The following is a 20432-nucleotide window of genomic DNA, read 5'->3' as shown; positions in this document are numbered from 1 at the left end:
AATGATGTCATAGATGATATGGATACTTTGATACAGTGTTTGAATTGGTCAGTTTACGGTGATTATGTTGAAGAATTTGTAGTTTATCCTGTGTATGTGGGGATGCTAAAAAAGATTTTTGAGCAGGGAAGTAACCTTTTCAGAATGGTTCTGACAGAAGTATGTACTAGCTCATGTCAGATGCAGATTAGGCAAGAATATTAGGAATGGTCTCAATACTAATAGCACTGTTAGAGATGTTGAGGATCTGGGAATGCAAAAACAGTCAGACTATTAAAATAGATGATTCAAAGGAAAGTTTTAGTATGGAAATCGGTTAGATATGCTGAAAGGAAAAAAAATGAGCAAAAGCTAATTCTGAGGACTTAAGTCTGGTATTTAAAAAGTTGGGAGGAAAATTTAAATGGTAAAAAATGTATTGATTTTCAATTTATCATCTGAGTTGCTTTTTATGTGATCATTTTTTCTTTCTTAATTCATCCCCAGTTACTTCTGATGACGTTTTATCCAGTACATATCCCAGACATCTCAGGCATGAAATAAGCAGTATTCCATTTTTTTACTTTGCTGTAACCAAACATCTATTATTATCTGCCACAGCAATCTTTCCTTTTTTAACTTTACTCTGAGATTCGTTCTGCCCCTTTTAATTCTTCACAGGTAAGCTAGGCTAGGAAATAACTATGCTAGTTAATATAAAAGGTAACAGATAATAGAATCTTTTTCAGAAATATTTCAGTATGATACTGCTATATTGCAGAATGTTGTTACTCTGGAATTACAGCCACATTCTGTTGAAACATTGGGAGTTGTTGAGAATGAGTTATTCTGAGCATCCAGATTTGCTTAGAGTTGGCTTACAATTAAGTGATGGGAAATATAATATGAGATATATATGGGGGGGGCACCAGGGTTTGAATTCAAGTCCTTGCACTTGTGAGGCAAGGCACCGGAACCACTGAGCTAAATCCCTGCTCTGTTCTAATTATATTTGATGTAGATTTTCTCCTTAAGATTTAGCTTTTATTTATCTGACTTTATCCCCATTTCTTAACAAGTGTTACTCTACATTTAACTTAATATTTATTTTGAAATGATTTCAGATGTATAGAAAAGTTGAAAGAATAGTGCAAAGAATTCCCTTATGCCCTTCACATAGATTGACCAATGTTAGAAAGTGCAGATATGGTAACATTTTATGTATACACATACTCGTATACATCCATTTTCTTATTATTTTCCTTGAGCCATTTGAAATTTACAGTGTCCCTTCACTCCTGAATGTTTCAGTGCATGTTTCCGAAAAACCTAGACAGTGTCCTAAAAACCGCAGGACAAATTGTCCAAATCAGGAAATTGAAAGGATAAACCATACTTTCCCCCTGTAGTAGAATGCTGTCACAATAAAAGAGAAACACTGGTTTATTCAACAACACAGATAGATCTCAGATGTGTTGTGATAAAGTGAAGAAAAACAGATACAAAAGCTTGTATGCTATGTGATTCAATCTATATGACATTCTGGGAAAACCAAATTACTGGGTTTAAGAAAACAGTCACTGGTTTTCAGTGGTGATGGGAGAGTGTTGACTGTAAAAGAGCATTACAAGGGAATCTAAGGAATGATAGAATTGTTTCCTACTTTGATTATGGTAGAGTTATACAATTGCATACTTTTGTCAAAACTCGTAAAATGATATACCAAAAAGAGTAAATTTTCCTGTAAGTAAATTTTAAAAGTGGGGAAACAATCTGGAATTTGATATGGATACATATAGTGTTGTTAGTTCATCTACAGGTGTTGCTCAGGTTTTTTCCAGTTGCCTCAGTAAGTCCTTTTTATGAAAAAAGAAACTCTTAAATCACAAAATTGTTATGTCTCTTTGATTTCCTATAATCTAAAACACTCTCTGTTGTTCAGAACACTCCTGTAATTCTATTACTTTGTAATTTGTAATTTTCATTTTGGGTTAGTCTGACATTTTCCTATGAGTAGATTTAGGTTTTATATTTATGGCAAGGATACCCTAGAGGTAACACTATTTTTTTCTCATTACATCATATCAGGTGGCACATAATGTTAGGGTGGTGTCTGCCAGATTCTCCACTGTAAGGTCACTCTTTTCCCTTTGTAGCTATTAAATGTCTTATGAGGAAATACTCTGAGAGTGTACAGCTACCCTGTCACTTGTAAAACTTTCACCTGCTAATTTTAGCATCCAAAAATGGTTCTTGCTTATATCAACCAGTTACTCTCAAATAGAATTTATTAGACAGATTTTAACTTGTTGGCCCAGGCAGTTAAGTACATTGTTTATTGCAGTTCCTCATAGATGAGGGTGCAAGGAGTGACTGTTGGTGAGCACTCCCTAGTGATGTGGGAGAGCCTCTGAGGTGACCACTGCCTCATCATTCCCAGCCACCCTTCCCTGGCATTCGGCATCTTCTCTCCACTGTTAGTAGGGTACCTATTTCTTAGCCCTGACAGCCTGTTAATATTTCTACCTCTCTTTTATGTAACAACAACTTTGGGTTTTTTGTTCTGATTTTTCATGATGGATGGCCCAGAGAAAAAATGTTGAGTTGATCTATCTAACAAGAGTTAGAACTAGGCAAAACAGTATTTTTCTTCCTTTTTCTCATTTGTTGCGTTATTCTTAATACTACTTTGTTTTCCTCGTTTGTCATGTTTTATAGTCATCAAGAGAGAAAAAGAAGTTAGAACTCTGAAGTTGTTGAGTTTCCTCCCTTTTCTTGTCATCTAGCATATTTTTCTTCTTTGTCTTAATTTTAGGGTCCTTTACCATAAAGTGATCATCACAGATGTAAAATACTAAGTTAAACCCCATGTGAGATAGATTTCTAACCAAAAGGAACACCTTAGGATCCTGGTGTGCCAAGCCAACAAATGGTGATGTACAGAGCAAAGGTGCTAGCTAGCCACAGTGGCGAGGGCCTTAAATGATAGTGCACTTTCATCTTGCAGTATCTTTAAAATATACCTGACATAACTAGGAAAGCACTAACTAATGTTTAAGTTTAAAACAGTAATGACTAGAGTAGTTTCATACTTGTATGAAAATATTTAGATAAGCGCACATAGGAAATAATTTCTGGATCTAAAAATGAAGTAATTCCTCACTTAGAATGTGATGACTATATCTAACACAATGAATATATCACCAGCAAATTTTAAAATGTTAACGTTAGAAATGTAGTTAGAAATAGAAGCCAAATAATATGCAGTTTGGATTTTCTGCATTTTGCTTTGCAGGTAGTGATTTACGTTATGTTCTTTCTCTTTTTTCTTCCTTTTTTTCTTTTGGTACCAGGATCAAACTCTGGACCTTGCACTTGCCAGGCAGGTGCGGTGCCACTGAGCTAAATCTTCAGTCCTACATTATGTTGACTAACACATTTTTAGCACTTATTTTGGTACCGGGAATTGAACTTGGGCCCTTGCGCTTGAGAGGCAGGCACCCACTGAGCTAAATCCCCAGCCCGTTTTTTGTTTGTTTTTTGAGACAGGGTCTCACTATGTAGTTGAGACTGACCTGGAACTCACTGTGTAGTCCATGCTGGTCTCGAACTCACAGTGATCCTCCTGCCTCAGCTTCCTGAGTGCTGGGATTACAGGCGTGTGCCACCACGCACAGTTTGAGCTCAATTTTTAATTATTGGTGTTTTTGGGAGGTTTTTTTGTTTTGTTTTTTTCTCTTCATAATATATAAAAATCTAATGCTGGGGATTTAGCTTAATGGTTCTGCTGCCTGCCTCACAAGTAAGTGCAAGGACCCAAGTTTGATCCCTGGTACGAAAAAAAAAACCTCATTGGCAGTTTAGAGTTTTCTAGTAGCCAAGTTAAAGTGATAGTGACAAGGAATGGACTCTAAACTACTAGTTAATTGTTTTATGCTAAGAACTATGCTACCTTAAGAAAAGAAAATCAAATCTGAGGAGAGGAAGAGGAAACTATTTTTTAGGACCTAGAGTTGGAGATCTGTACCACCCCAAACATTTACAGTAGTTGAAAACTAATTACCTAAAAGAAAAGGTAATCATCACAGTCTAAGTTGTCATCAGCCAAGTGTGAGCTGGAACTTTTTTGTGTCCAGTGTCAACCTGTGTCAAAGGGTGGTAAATTTGACTTTAATTAGTATGCTCTCCTGGGCGGTGTAGAAACACAGATGAAATACTTCCCACCTGTACCTGACATGCATTAATTTATATGCATGGGCATATATTTTCTTTTATATATGTGTATGTCAGTATGTATATACATCTTCAGATGAATGAATGTGTGTGTATATATATATATATATATATATGTGTGTGTATATATATATATATATATGGTGATGTAGCTTACAGAATTAAAAATGTAATTCACTTTACTCCTGCAGAATAAGATTGAAGATATGAGAACTGAATTAAAGCTTACTTTCTTTCACAGAATTCCTCAGAGAGAGAAGACTGTAATAATGGCGAACCCCCTAGGAAGATAATACCAGAGAAGAATTCACTTAGACAGGTATGAAATTCAGACTTACTTAAAAATAAAAGGCTACGAACAGCAAAACAAAAGACAGGAAGTCTTCAGTTTGCCATTCTTGAAACATTGGAGCTTAAAGTGAGAGTTCTGTCCTCTACAGTTGGTCCTACTGTCAGTCCAGTAACATTATTTCTCAGACATTTCAACAATGTCCTGTGTGCAGAAGTACAGGACAGTCAGTTGGTTACATGTAGTGAATATTAAAATAATAATTTTTAAAAGGTTTCCTGTTTCAGGAAAAATAAGTAAAGTTCATCTTAAGTACAGATGGTAGAATCGTTGCCTCTAAAGCCTAATTTTGCTGTTAAGATTGCTCATACATTTCAAAAAATATAATAACCAAAACAGATTTGCCTGTAATTAGCTCCTTTTATTTTGTGTTAGTAGGAGTAGACACCTCACCTCCAGTACTGGGACTAAACCCAGGGCTTCTCCTGTGCTAGGCAAGTGCTCTACTGCTGAGGTATATCGCAGTTCTTTTTTTTTGGTTTTTTGAGACAGGGTCTCACTATGTAGTTGAGACTGACCTGGAACTCACTGTGTAGCCTAGGCTGGTCCTGAACTCAGAGTGATCCTCCTGCCTCAGCCTTGCCAGTGCTAGGATTATAGGCGTGCACCATCACGCCCGAGCTTATCCCAGTCCTTTTTAAATTTTATTTGGAGACAAGCTCTAAATTGCCCAGGCTGGGTTCCAATTTGAATCCTCCTGCCTCAGCTTCTGGAGTAACTGGAATTGTAGGCGCTAACCACACCTGGATTCTTTTTTAATATTAAGGTGTCCAGGGCCAGGGATTTAGCACAGTGGTTCTGCTGCCTGCCTTGGAAGCCCAGCGAGAAAGAAAGCCGGGCGTGGTGGTGCACGTCTGTAATCCTAGAACTGGGGAGGCTGAGGCAGGAGGATTGCTGTGAGTTCGAGACCAGCCTGGGCTACATAGTGAGTTCCAGGTCAGTCTCAACCACATGGTGAGACCCTGTCTCAAAAAACCAAAAATAAATAAATAAATAAATAAATAGCAAGAAAGAAAATATTTTGACCAGTATTTTGGACAGTGTGTGTGTGTGTGTGTGTGTCTGTGTGTGTGTGTGTCTGTGTGTGTGTGTATTTAAATAAACATCTTCCTTCCGTATTGGAAACAAAAACAAGTATGTGAGTGTTGCCAGAGAATAAGGGTGTGCCACCTATTTTTGTTATGTTACTAGGAATTCAACCTAGAACCTTTGCACTGAGTTACTTTAAAAATTTTTTTTGAGAGAGGGACTTGCTAAATCACTGAGTTGCCCAGGTTGGATTCCAACTTGCATTCCTCCTACCTCAGCCTCCCAAGTGCTGGGATTACATGCATGTACCACAGCCTCCAGCCAACCTATTCATTTTAAATATAAGATTATGTAAAATGTGCTCTAGTAACAGTAAAAGTAATTTTAATTTACTTGCATTTGTGGCATTGTTCTAGGACACAGAAGAGAGATAATATTTATTGAGCACATACCATGAACATACTTGTTTAATTCACATAGTAACCCTGTAAAATTGCTAGATATAATGTGATTTTCTAATTTATAGGGTGAAGAAAATGGAGACTTGAAGAGGTTAGATGAGTTTAGGGACTCAATGATTTGAAAACCAGAACTCACAGTTACTGAAGTGTTTCTACTTCTGCCTTCTAGCTCCAGTTTTCATATTGTTAATTTAGGAAGGAAGGTACCTGAGATGGTGGCACACGTTCGTTTTTTTAATTTACTGCAATTATTTTTATAAAAATTGTTTTAAGTAGAATTGAATCAATTCAGAAAGCTTTGTAAATAAACATGTAATTGAGGTTGAAACATTTGTAAATACAGGTAAGTACTTGATCTGTAAATCTAAATCAACAGACATTATTGAATAAGGTTCATTTAGAGGTGGAAACACTGCCCACTATACAGAAACAACTAAGAAAACAGACACAACAAAAAGTTTTGGCAACTTTATTTAAGCTAAGAAACGAATTTGCACTCTGCAAAGTTATAAATTAATTTTAATAGGCTGATCCAGATGGTCCATTTGGAAAATGGATAGGCTGATCTGTTGAAAATTAAACTAAATTTATCTCTCTCATACTTCAAACTGAAGTGAGAGAGAGAATCGTGCCTATTAAGTCCAGCACATGCAGATGGACCAGCAGGTCACACATGGGACTAATCTGATTCATTTTAAAAATATATGCAAACATTATTGAATCATTTTATACTTGTAAGATCTATTGGGTGCAGTATTTGAAAGAGATTTAATGTTGTTTTTCGTTGCTGTTTTAGTAAGTTTTCTTCACTCCATTTAATTTTACCAACAAACACCCTCACCCCCCAGTCCCATGCTCCAGAATGATTTTTGAAATATCTGTCATTTGGTGTTGAGATCCAAGCTCTGGAGATTAATTAGGTCACGAGCGTACCCCCACCCTTTTGTAAAGGGCTTTATCTCCATTCTTTTTGTGAAGAGCATGAACTCAGTGTTCTTGGAAAGAGAAATGGCCTTTAGAAACAGGGAAGTAGGAGATCCTCCTGGGGCTCTCAGAGTCTTTTAGCTTCTGGGTGTTTTAACAGCTCCATGAATGCAGATTTGTAAATTTATTGCAGTGCCATCTGGTTTTTTGCTTGAACCAGATTACTGTTGGCTTGTGTCTGTCTATTGTGGTGGTCACTCCCTGGGAGCCTGCCCTCTCAATCTTAGGGAAGAGTGATGAATAGCAGGGGTCAATAGAAACGGGTCACAGGGCAGCTGTCCAAGACTGCCCTGAACTTGATTACCCCACTACTGTTTTTTTTTCCTTAGGCTGAACATAATACTATACAAGCTATTTAATCTCTTCCTTTTCTCAACTGCACTTGACAATAAGGACGAGCCATTTGCTGCCCGATTTGTTTGTTTGTTTGTTTGTTTGTTTATCCTGTAAGCAATTTCTGTGGACAAAAAGATGGTAAGGTCACCAACTTACACCTACTGTTGGTGTGAGATTGGTGTCAGATGGGTCAGTCCTTTAACTTGAGATTCTTTTGTGATATTTCTAATGGGATTTCGGGAACTCTTCATTGAATATAAAAAGTTCAGTTATGTTCTTTTTTTTTTTGTACTGGGGATCGAACTCAGGCCCTTGCAGTTACAAGGCAGGCAGCAGAACCACTGAGCTAAATCCTCAGCTTGTTCAGTGATGTTCTAACAATTTCATATTGTTTTAAACTAAATTACAGTTTGCATTTTTTACTTTAAGTAGAGTTTTGCCATTGACAGGATATGACCACATGTTAACATGGAGAGCTATTTAAATATTGGAGGAGCTGAAACAAGGGTTATCACTACAGTTTTTACATATATTAAAAGAATAATAATGGGATATGTCAAATTTGACAGCTGAGATAAAATGGGAAAATTCCTTGAAAAATATAACTTAAAACTAACACAAGGTGAGACAGTTTAAGTAGCCGTGTCTGTTAAATACATTTAATTATCAAATGATCATATGGTTTCACTGGTGATTTCAACAAACATTTGAGAAAAATAATATCAATCTCATACAAATTCTTCCTGAATAGAAATGGAAAGAATACTTCGCGACTTGTAAAGCCACAGTATAACAGCAATTCCAAACCTGCCAGACAGCACCAGAAAAGGAAATATGGAAGGCGAGCTAGGAGATGTTACTTCCTGTGTTCCCAAGTTACTTTGTAGACCTACTTTTTCATTTTATTTCCGGGTTATCAGGGCATTGTGGGCAGTAAATTGTGCATCCGTATTTTTTTTTAAGTCAATTTTTCACGGTGCCATCTCATCTTGACATTACATACAAATTTTTATTTAGAGCATATATGGAGTAGATAGGGTTTTTTTCTACTTTTCCCTTAAAAAAATTTTTTTTGGCTGTTTTCATGGCTCTGATTATTGTTACTGAGTGCAAAGGCCTGGCGCCATATGAAGGTACTCATTACTTTTTGAAAATGTTACATTACAACATTCATCTCCTCTCTGCTTCACATGGGTACTAATCGGATCTGTCAGCCCTGCCTTTCTCTGTAATTGAGTAAATTGTGAATGCTGTCTAATCCTTCTCCCATCCCCCATTGCTTTTGTGTATGTGTCCACTTTCCATCCTGGGAACGTGGGCAGTGATAAATAAAGCATTGAGTAGAGCTCTCTGAACTCTTTGAAAGCAGCATGATGCCAGCCCTCTAGTTATATTTCTTTAAGTGTTTACGTTTTTCTGTATTCTCTCTCTTGTATGGCTGGAACCCTGGGGATGCAAAGCCATGAGAGAGGCCAAGAAGCTAACAAAGTAGCTGTCTCCCTTGTTAGCTTGTTCCTTTATTCTTTAAAAACAAGATAAAAACCATCTGGCTCAGGGCATTACATTTTCCTCCCCCATGCACCTCTATAGAGGAGACTTCACCTGCAGTGAGGGTTTACATTGATTAGGGAGGGAGCAGTAATTCAAGCTTCCATCCTCTTCAAGGATACTTTGCAATCTTTAAGGTGCTGACCCACTGAGTTAAACTGTCAAGGGAGGATAAAAAAGTATCTCCCTCCCAGGAGGTAACAGCTGCCAGGTTTTCAACACCTTGCAAGCTGCTGGAAAAAATGTCACAATTGTCAGCTGAAAGAAAAATGACTTTGTTGTCATCTTCTGTTAATGACTGGGCCTTATAAAAGGAACTACATTTCCTTTCAGAAGGAATAAGTGGCTGTTTTCCTTGCCTTCTATATATCCCTCCTCTCAAAAATTCCTACGGTTCTCACTTGAAGTAGAACCACAAAAACCAGCATTGAGGAGCTAAAAGTTAAAACAGCCAGGACAAGCAGGGAAGTCTGATGGGCATAGCTTCTTTCTACAGTTGGTTGAATAGGAGGAAAAAACATTTCACTGACACAGAAAATGACATTATAGTGTGTATTAACAAAACAACAACAACAACAAAAAGTCATTCATAAGCCAGTGAACTGAGAGAAAACATACTGTATTTCTGTTCTTTGGAGGACAATTTGTTTTCAAGCAGCATCCAGATGGGTAAATACCATGACATTTCCTTTTTCAAGAGAGACACTTCTTTTTTAAAAAGGAAATCAAACCTCACAGAGTTTGCTTCCTTTAATAGCTCTGTAATGTTCATATATGATGGCTTTCCCTTCTTTCTGATTTGATTGATGAGGGGGAAAGGTTTAATGAAGCCCCTGCTATCAGGCAGGCAGTTTTTTTTTTCTATTTGTTTTAGGTTAGTCATTTTAATTGTATTGAGTAATTAGAAGGTACACACAGCCAAGGGAGCTTTGTTCTGATAATTGCTCAAGAAAACCCATTCCCTGTCTGCCATTGCTTTGTGTTGAGACACTTCTCCCTCTAGTGGCAATAGTAAGCACTTTGGCTTGGCAGTAGGCAAGGTGTAATTGCAATATGACAAACTATGCTTAAGGGACTATCTTGTAAATAGTTTATGTTTGGCCTTATTTCATTATATATTTTTTATACTATGAAACTTCCTCTCTCTTTTTTTTTCCAGAAGTGCTTTGGGCTTTGGGTGGAAAAAAATTGCTTGAGATGTTTATTAAAAAAAAAATCATAGTGCATTCTGGGTAATGTTTTGCAGCTTGACTTAATTTTAGTCATCTGTTTTAATTACCTATTTATAAAAATGCTTTTGCATTTGTAGACATTATTTAATACTTTGGAAGAAGCACCTCATTTGAAATAAATAAATAAATAGTACATATTTTAAGTAGTCCGTGTAAGAGACCTTAAAGGTAATTAATGTAGGTCTCTTAAGTAAGACAAAACTGATCTTTCTGAATCTGATGAAGTGATTTGTTTGTATAACTTCCCACTTCTGCTGAATCCTTCAGAGTCTAATAACATTTTTAAAAAACCCATGGTTTGGCAATTTGTGCCTAGTTACAAAAGCCCTTCTTAAAAAAAAAAAAAAGCAATTTAATAACCAGCTTTCTTAAAATTACTTTGAGGAAGGAAGACTGTATAGGGGGTTGGTATTTTGTTTTCTTTTTATTTCAGTGTAATCATTCTTTGATAAATTGTGTAATCACTGACTTAGAAAACATATTATTGAACTCCTGGGTTGCAATGACCATAAAAAGTGTATTTTCATATAGAGGCTGAGATACTGTGAATAAATTATAAAGGAAACAACTCATATGCTGATCAAAGTCCATGTGGGCCAAGTTCATTTTGTGTTCCGTGCTTAGTGTGTATATTTAAAAAAAAAAAAAAAAAAGGAAGAGGAAGAAGCTTAGTGTGCCCAGCTGCCTGAGTCCTAAAAATCTGCCCTAAGAGCAACCGTGGGATGAGATGGGTTACAGCTTTGCATATCTTGAACGTTCGAGATCCCATAGCATCTGCACGGCATTTTAAAGCTCAGACCCAGCTTCCCTAAGCTGTTGCTTTGCAGTTTGCTTTTTCTATCCCACATTCCTGCCCAGAACATGGTTTGATGTTGCTGTATATCTGACGGTCCCTGTTCTTCCCAACTCTCCCTCAATTACTGGCCGTTTTCATTATACCATATCTTGTTTTGCTATAGGGCTGTTGAACAGATTTTTTAAGCAGCTTTTTGCAAGGTTAAAAGAATGCACCCTGGTAACAAGTTTGTGTCATTTTAAATATATACTTTCTAGTAAATAAGGAGAAGCCTGGCAATCAATCCCTTTTAGTGTGTTATATGTTTCACCTGACAACTAAACCTTCTATTGATTAGCCATTACTTTGTTAGATAATCCTATGTCATTGAATCCATTGTAAAAAATTAAAGTCTTTAAAATGTTTTACCCTAGCAGCAGTGTGAAAATTGAAAACTTGTTCAGAATTACAGCCTGCTTTCACAAAGAAGGTAGTTTTCAGCAAGGCATCTTACTGGTTTATGTTTATATGCTTTATATGCAATATAAAAACGTATTGAAGTACTCCGACGCAAAACTCTCTGCCTTTGTTTCAGATGTTGCATGGGGACTGAGCCTGTCTTGCCTGTGGCTTTTATATTCACTAATTTGATTTCAAACAAAAAGGAGCCTTACAAATGGAAAATATTGAATGTTTTGGCCTTTTCATTTCAGAGTGATCAAAATATTGTGATAATATTAATTAATCTTTGCTTCTTCTTGGAACATAAGAGAGGTCATATACCCATTTTACAGATAAATTATCAGAAAATAAAAACCTACATCACTAGTCATTTCCTACTCTGCATACTCCGTCAGGCCTAGAATACTTTTTCTGAATCTAATGTTCCCCTAAAAATGGTACGCTCATTCATAAGGAGGAAGAGATAATTCTGAAGGAATATAGTTTTTCACCTTTCATGACTTGTGAGATACATGTGTGTGTTCACCCATGTGCCTCCATTGATGCTTGAACCCATGTTCGCACACATACTAAGTGTGTGCTCTATCACCAAGCCCTCAGAAGTTTCTTTTCCCCAGAGAAATAGCATGTTTTTATTAATTGAATAAAACATCTGTAATATTTCCCCCTAAAATTTTAACTACATACACTTTTTATATTTTTGCTGAAAATTTCATGTAAGTTACACAGGTATTAATTGTAAGTCAGTGAATTTATGATAAATCTGTGTACTGTTAGAAGCACCACTCCAGCCAAGCTGTGTAAACTCTTCCTCTAACCACGAAAATTTTCTTGGTTGTCTTCCCAGTTTTCCCAACACCACTGAAATCAGACTTTTTTTGGTTTACTGTCACTATAGATTAGATTTGTCTTTTATGGAGTTTTATGTAAGGGAATCATGTGTTTTGGGGTCTGACTTTTACTCAGTGTAACGTTTATGAGATTAGTCCTTTTCTTTTTTCTTTTTTGAGACAGGGTCTCACTATGTAGTTGAGACTGACCTGGAACTCACTTTGTAGCTCAGGCTGGTCTCGAACTCACAGCAATCCTCCTGCCTCCACCTCCCGAGTGCTGGGATTACAGGCGTGCACCAACATGCCCAGCTGAGATTAGTCCTTTTCTGTATGTATCAGTAGGTTATTCTTTTTTTTTTTTTTTTTTGGTACCAGGGATCGAAATCTAGACCTTGTGCTTGCAAGGTTAGCAATGGCACCACTGAGCTAAATGCCCAGCCCCAGTAGGTTATTCTTGTTTCATTCAATTGAGTAAATATGCTGCACTTTGTTTTCTGTTCTCCTTTTAGTGGGCACTTGAGCTCTTTCTATCTTTATAAATGAAGTTATAAATATTTTGCTTACTGGTTATTCAGATACTTTCGTGAAGTAACCGTTTTTTCCACCCCACTACTGGGTGCTATATGAATCTAGCACTAAGCTATATGCCCAGCCCTTTGTTTTTGAAACAGGATCTTCTAAATTGCTAAATTTCTCACGCTTGGGCTGAAACTTGAGATCCTGCCTCAGCCTACTGTGATTACAGGCACTCAACACCATGCACAGCTAATATTTAGCCGTTTTTTAAAAGTTGTTTATTTTTTATTGTTGAGCGTTAGAACTCGACTGTTGAGTCCTGGTTGCCAGTTTTTTTGTCAAAGGTATGTGTTCTGAATTTTCTCACAGTCATTGGCTTGCCTCTTATGGTGTGTTTTAAGAAATTTCTAATTTTTTAGATGAAGTCCAGCCTATCAGTTTTTTTCTCCTCCTACCCCATGAGTATAAATATAGTATTCTAAATTTTTTCTCTAGAAGCTTTATAAGTTTTAGCTTTTAGGTTTTCAGTGTCTGATCCATCTCAGATTCTCACATGCACTGTGTGGCTATCTTTGGGTTCATTGATTGCACCTTACTTGTACTCAGACAGTTCAGTGTCCTTGTTGTACCTTTCCTTCCCACCATTGAATTACACGGGTATGTGTGTCAAAAGCCAGTCACCTGTAAGTGTGGTCTGTTTATGATGCTGCTGGCTGGCACAAAGCAGTGGGCAGCTACATCTGAGTTACTGATCACTACCTGAGTCCTCGTAGACAAGGACAAATGATAGGTGTCTTTCTCTTCACCAAGAGTAGGTCATACTCTTGATTATTGGACCTCTATATTACAAGTCTTAAAATCAGGTACAATTTTCTCTTTGTTTTTAATGTTTTAATTAGTGTAGATACTTTACATTTTAAAATAAATTTTAGAATCAACCTAACAGTTTCTATTAAAAAGAAGTCCGATATTTTGATCTGTATGTTACTGAAATGCAGTATTCATTTTAGTAAAACAAACATCTTGGGCTGGGGATTTAGCTCAGTGGTACCGCTGCCTGGCGTATAAGCACAAGAATCTGAGTTCGATCTCCGGAACAAAAAGCAAATGAACATGCTAACAATTTGAATCTTCTAGTTGGTAAACGTTGGGGTCTCCATTTATGCTTTTTAAGTTCTCAACAGTGTATTTTAGTTTCAGTGTATATTTCTTGCACATAGCTTCAAAGTTTATTTCTAGATACTTAATGTTTTTCAGTGCTGTTGTGAGTTTTATTCATTCTGATTGTTGCTAGAATATAAAAATACAGTTGATTCTTTTTAATATTGATCGCACATTCTGTCACTTATGAATAAGGACCTTTTAAAAACATCTTGTCCAACTTACTTGCCTTTTGTTTCCTCTTGCTTTATTTCAATGGTTTTGACCTCCAGTATTTTTCCCCCCTCCGGTACCAGGGATCGAACTCAGGACCATGCACTTGCCAGGCAGGCCTAGCGCCACTGAGCTACATCCCTGGCCCTGTCCTCCAGTATGTTTTAACTGAAGTGACCGGAAGGCATCTCCACCATGTTCTCACTATTTAACAAAATAGTATTAAGTCTTTCCCACAGAGTACGATGTTGGAAGTTTTTCACGTGCCCTTAATTAAGGAAGATACCTTTTATTCCTAGCTTGATGAGGTGTTTTGTTTTGTAGTGCTGGAGGTGAACAAGGGGCTTCACGCTTGCTGGTAGCTGAGCGGCGCTACCACTGAGCTACATTCCCAGCCCCCTTTTTTGAAATCTTGAAGCAGAGTCATGTTAAATGCCCAGGCTGAGCTTGAACTCATGATCTTCTGCCTCAGCCTCCCAAGTGCTGAGATTACAGGTGTGTGTCACCATGCCTGGCAGGTATAGTACTTACTAATTGTATAGTGGACATTATAAATTATACATTGGAGGAAATTAAATTCTTCTATTCATTTTTTAATTTTTTTTTGCAGTACCAGGGATCAAACTCAGGACCTTGCCCTTGCCAGGCGAGCATGGCGCCACTGAACTACATCCCTAGCCCCTAAATTCTTTTATTTTGTTTGTTTGTTTGTTTATTAATTTGGTTTTTTGAGACAGGGTCTCACTATGTAGTTGAGACTGACCTGGAACTCACCATGGTTGGTCTCAAACTCACAGTGATCCTCCTGTCTCAGCCTCCCAAGTGCTGAGATTACAGGTGTGTGTCCCCACATCTAGCCATAAATGTCTTTTTAAAAGTTTCATTAAAAAATATTTGTGTTATATACACACACATTAAATGTGGTATTGGTAATTAGAGAAGAAATATGGAACTGTGAACCAGATGTGTGTGAGTAGATTCAGAATGTTCTAATTTATTTTTTAATATGTGTTGAAATGATTTCACTTTAAATGATGATAATAAAGCTGTTCAGTTGATAAATTTTTAAAGTTTAACTTGTGTAAAAGGAAGTGTAATTTTGCGGGGGTGTTGAGACAAGGTCTCGTTATACAGTTCAGGCTGGGTTTAAACTCAATGTAAAGCCCAGGCTGGCCTTGAACTCTCAGCAGTCCTCCTGCCTCAGCCTCCCTAGTGCTAGGATCACAGTTGTACACCACTGTGTCCAGTTTAACTGCATTCTTGATTATTACTGCTTAGAAAAAAAGCAAAAAAAACCTACTGGTTATAAGATTGTTCTGTGTTTTAAGATTTCTCCTGAATTCCAAAAAAAGATACCTTTCTGAAACACTGTTCCTTGGATGAGCACATGCCTATAATTTCAGCTGTTCTTGGAGGCTGAGATAGGAGCAGGTTAAAGACCAGACTGGGCAAGTTAAGCAAGACCTGGTCTCAAAATAAACAATGGGCTGGAGGTGTTGCTCAGTGATAGAACGCTTACCTAACATGCAGGAGGCCCTGAGTTCAATGTCAGTTTTTTTAAAAAAGCAGAGTCTCAGAGGCTCTGGAATGGGACCTAGCAGTCTGTTTTAGCTGTCCTCCCAAGTGATCCTGAGGCAAAGTAAAGTTTGAGAACCATGATGTATATACTACTTGTAGAAATTTAACCTCGCACTCTGGGAGGCTGAGGCAGGAGGGTCACAAGTTCTAGGCCAGACTGGGTAACATAGTGACTTATTGAGAGCCTGTCTCAAAATAACAAAAAGGACCGGGCATAGCTCAGTGCAAGGGCTTTGGATTTAATTTCCAGCACACCCCCCCCCAAATACTGGCCAGTAATTAAATTTATACTGTAAAGTGTGAATGTAGTGCAACCAGTGTTTTAATGCATTTCATCTAGTTCTGTTTAAACTAGAATCGTCTCTTGAACAGGTCCCAGGCAGTCTTAAGAGAGATGCTTTCAAGGTCTGAAGAAGTGCTGCTTGGTCTCTTCTAAGTTTGGCTCTCAGTTTTGACCTACCCCTTCTTAATAGCACAAAAATCAAAGTTTAATATATCTGTACCAAGATTCTTTTAAAAGATTTCATGATTTGCTTTTTTTTTTCTGGATAATTTGAAAATTTTTATCCGTTGTTCTGCATAAGAAATTTGACCTCTTGTTCTTTTCAGGTTTTGTTTGTTTGTAGTGCTGGGAATGAAACCATCTTTTCAGGTCTTGATGTTTCTCAGGATTTAGAAGAAAAAGCTACAAAAATAAACCTCATCTCTGAACAGCAATTGTTGTCTTAAATAGAACTAACTTCTTAAAGTTGGCGTTTAAAAGATGCTCCATAAGCAGTGCTCCACCTCCCATACATATTCTGAAGCCACTGGTGTCTACATTATTTGTCCACAGGCGTGTATCATTGGCTTTGGGGTCTTCTCTTTCCCTCCCTCCCTCTCCCTCTGACTTCCTTCCTTCCTTCCTTCCTTCCTGTCCATCCTTCCTTCCTATGTAGTTCAGGCAGTCCTTGAACTCACTGTATAGCCCAGGCTGGCCTTGAACTCATCAATCCTGTTGCCTCAGCCTCCCAAGTACTGGGATTACAAGCATGTACCACCATGCCCAGCTGCCTTGTTTTTTACATCTCATAAATCTGGAATTTACAAATAGAATCTATTTCTATTGATTTTGAGAAATTAAATTGTATTTGACAGTGTATGTGACAATTTTTCAGTATCTCAAAAGCCTGAATGTTTCTAAAAAATTCTCTTTATAGACGTACAACAGCTGTGCCAGACTCTGCTTAAACCAAGAAACAGTATGTCTAGCAAGTACTGCTATGAAGACTGAAAATTGTGTGGCCAAAGTAAGTAATATTATTCTCCAGTGTGTGTCACACGACATCGTAACAGTGTGATGTCTGAGGCGTCTTTACTCAGTATTGGACTATATTGCAGAAAAGAATACACTTATCATTTTGTGCAGAGCATATTGCATGTTGGAATTTCCATAAGTTCCTTCATGGTTTTTAAATGTAATTAAGTATACAGTACCAATTCAAAAGTAAAAAGGAAGGCATTGCAAGGTTGTGGAATATGCAAAATTTAATATTGTGTCACTACTATTTATTGAGTGGCTAATGTTAGAAATATTTCTTTTGGTGATCTTGAGCTGAGAGAGCAAGTATGTTTAGTCATGCACGTGGGCTACCCCTTTCATGTATAAATATGTGCCTTGTCTGTAGCCTAACACACAGATAATTTTAAGTACTAGAGATCTGCAGCTTTTTCAGTCAGCTTTGACTTAGATTTTCTAAGTGTCTGTACTTAAGAGCATTGAATTAAATTCCAGTGTCAGCCACTTTGATTATTGTAGGAGTAAGTGATACTCAGTATGGGCTCGATTTCTAGACTTTTACTTTACTTACCTGCAAAAATAAAACCTGTGCTAGGGATTTGTCACTTACAACTTTCCCAACTTTATTTTAGTCTACTGTTTCATACACACAGGCCCTCGAATTACTTACTGTTGTTCTTATAACAATAGAGATGGGACTGGTGTCATGTACTCTTCATCTTTGCTACAAAATTGGTGGACAGCTGTCTTTGTCTTTTCAGATTGCTAGAACAAAAATATCAAACTGAGTGTCTTATAAACAATAGATTTTTTTTTTTTTTCTTGCAGACAGGGTCTTGCTCTGTAAGTCAGGCTGGCCTTGAACTCCCAGCCTCTGGCTTCAGCTTCCCAAATGCTGGGATTATAGGCGTCCATTACCATGCCTGGCTGAACAATAGTAATTTATTTCTTAGTTCATAGTAATTTCTAGTTCTTATAGTAATTTTATAGTTCCAAGATCTAGGTGCTAATAGATTGGTATCCAGTGAGAGTTCATTCTGCTTCCAGATGGAGCTTCTTGTTGTACCCTACATGATGGAAGGGGTGGGTGGGGCCTGTTCAGGGACACAGGCTCTCTTTTTGAAGGCTCTGTCCTTAAGAATTCCAGGGGAATATATAAACATGCAAACTGTAGTAACAGCAGTATTTTGTATTATTTCCATTTCTTAAAATCTGCAGGAGTCTCTGGGCCCACTTTATTCACTAAAAACAAAATACAGACATTGGGGTGATCCACATAAGAAACACTAGAATTTACTATTATAAAGGGTGGAGTCTATCAGTGTCTTAAATTCAGACCTTAATAATTTGCTGCAGAATGTGTTTTATATTTACTCTTCAGTCATTTAGTCAAAACTAGTGCTAACTGACCATTTTTTAATTTTTAATTTTTAATTTTTATTAGTACACGTTTGCATACACACTAGTTACATTCCTCCTGGAAAATTGATAGGCCTGTGTGTAACACATCTTATTCTTTTTATGTTCCTTAATCCTCCCCTTGGCCCTGCTGAATATGCAGCATTTGTGTATGGATACATGGATGCAGTTATTTGGGCTTTAAAAAAATAATTTTTCTCCCTTCTGGGCTGTCACTTTCATCACAAGTGGTGACTTCTGGCTAAACAAGGCAAGATCTTACCATGCACACCAATCCAAGGCCGGGGACAATTTTAATGAGTTTTATTGAGAGGCGGCCAAGTGAGCATCTGCTCCTTTTGTTTCCCCACACTCGTAAGCCAGGCTCTCTAAGCTACGAAGTTATGTTGGGGTGTGTGCAGTGTGGGGTGCGTTTGCACCTTCCTCTCCCTCGGCTTCAGTGGCATATAGTTAGAAACCCGCTGGCATCTGGCACCGTGTGTAATTGTTTCCATGCTCTGTGGTGAGGAAGAAGTTTGCTCATCGCACCTTATCAGTCTGTTCCACTTGCTCCCAAATGCTGACCCTCTCATCAGTCTTGCTTATTTTAACGTTGTTCTGTTACCTGTTTCCTTTTGTTGTCCTTTAAGTACTCCAGTAATGGTTTCTCTAATTTACTATTGGAATCCACCTAACTTCTGTTTCTTATTGGTCCACGTCCTGTCTTTCAGTTTGTTGCTTTCAGATTTGGACCAAATAATCAGTTGATCAATGGCAAATCAAAATGTATAGTCAAAAATTATTTATTGTAACAGCTTCCCGTAATATATCAGTAGCATAGGAAGAGTAAAAGTATTTTCCTTTTTTATTTACATGTGTTACATTGTCTTGTGATTTTTTTTTTTACTGTTTCTCTTGTCCTCATTTATTACTTAACCTTTGAAAAAAATGACTTTTTTTAGATCTGCAAGCTTATCCCTATTTCCTGTACTTCACCTTTAACCCTTCACTGAATAATTTCATTTGCTACATTGATAGGGCTGCAGTGATTTTTTTTTTTTAATAAAACTTGGTACAAGTGTCTTTTGTTGATTTGGATTGTGCCCAGTGTAGCCTGAATGTCCAACTATCTCCACGTAAGAACTGTAAGGTAATGATAATGACATTTTTTTTATCCTGTAGTTCAAAGCAACAGAATTCTGATTTGAGTGATTTTGGTTTGTGTAGAGATACTTACGATCCAAAATCTTATTATTGAATTTTGTTTAAATGAGTTTTAGAGAAGATGTTAATACTATTTCCTTAAGAAAGCAGAAAACTTCTATTTGAACACCTTTTGTATGTAGTATGTAATTCTCCATTGCCAGAAATACTAGTCTTACAATTGCTCTACAAAAGAGACATCTGTGAGTCTGCTTTAGAATATAAGAAAACAGTGTAAGATAAACTACAGCTATTCTAGGTTGACAGTATTCTGAATCTGTAACATGGAGAAAGAGACCTATTTCTTAGAAGTGAAAACAAGGAGGGGGTCATTTTATCATTATAATTTAATCCAGCTAATATTTGGAGGCAATTTGAAATGTCTTTTTCTTCTTCAAAAGACTTTCTTCTTAAAGGTGTAGAAGTGGGAAGGGTAGGGAAAAGGAAATAAGGGAAAAGAAAAAATATGAGAAAAGGGAAAAAATGGGAAAAAGTCTTTGTAAATAGGGGAGGGGGGCGTGAAGGGAGAACAGGGGTATGGGGAAAAAATAAGAACCAAGATCTGTCATGTAAAGGTACAGGATCCCAGTGATGAATGGAACTGTACTGTATACTTAAAAAGTACCAGTAAAGTCAATAAAAAAGAAAAAGTATATCTAAAAATAAAAAAAGACTTTCTTCTTCTTATGGCCCTGTAGTTTATGAGATTTGTGTCTGGGCATGATAAGCTTTGTGTTTATTGTAGCTTTAAATGGGCAGTCATTATTGACTATCAGCTTAGTCTTTAAAATCCACAATCTTGTTACCTAATTGTCAGCCTTTGTGATTTTTTTTTTTTTTTTTTTTTTTTTTTTTTTTTTTTT

The 20432-nt window shown here is 37.1% G+C and overlaps 1 protein-coding gene across 7 annotated transcripts in view; it reads left to right on the top strand.

Moving 5' to 3' along the window:
* The window catches only part of Btrc (beta-transducin repeat containing E3 ubiquitin protein ligase), a 184102-nt gene that overhangs the window by 97310 nt on the left and 66360 nt on the right, over window positions 1-20432 (top strand). For 5 of the 7 annotated variants that reach the window (XR_004516321.1, XM_010626387.3, XM_010626384.3 and 2 more), the window contains 2 exons: window positions 4454-4531; window positions 16889-16978. Coding sequence is in view for 6 of the 7 variants with exons in the window: in XM_010626384.3 (XP_010624686.1) it covers window positions 4454-4531; window positions 16889-16978 (168 nt within the window). In the remaining variant the exon portion in view is untranslated. The remainder of the gene's footprint in view (window positions 1-4453; window positions 4532-16888; window positions 16979-20432) is intronic. The other 2 variants (XM_033761463.1, XM_010626386.3) reach the window with 2 other exon arrangements.

The sequence above is a fragment of the Fukomys damarensis genome, unplaced genomic scaffold, assembly GCF_012274545.1.
Source record: "Fukomys damarensis isolate Sample0158 unplaced genomic scaffold, DMR_v1.0_HiC HiC_scaffold_8, whole genome shotgun sequence".
NCBI lineage: Eukaryota > Metazoa > Chordata > Mammalia > Rodentia > Bathyergidae > Fukomys > Fukomys damarensis.
The sequence above is the reverse complement of the archived record's forward strand: the minus strand, read 5'-3'. Positions and strand labels throughout refer to the sequence as shown.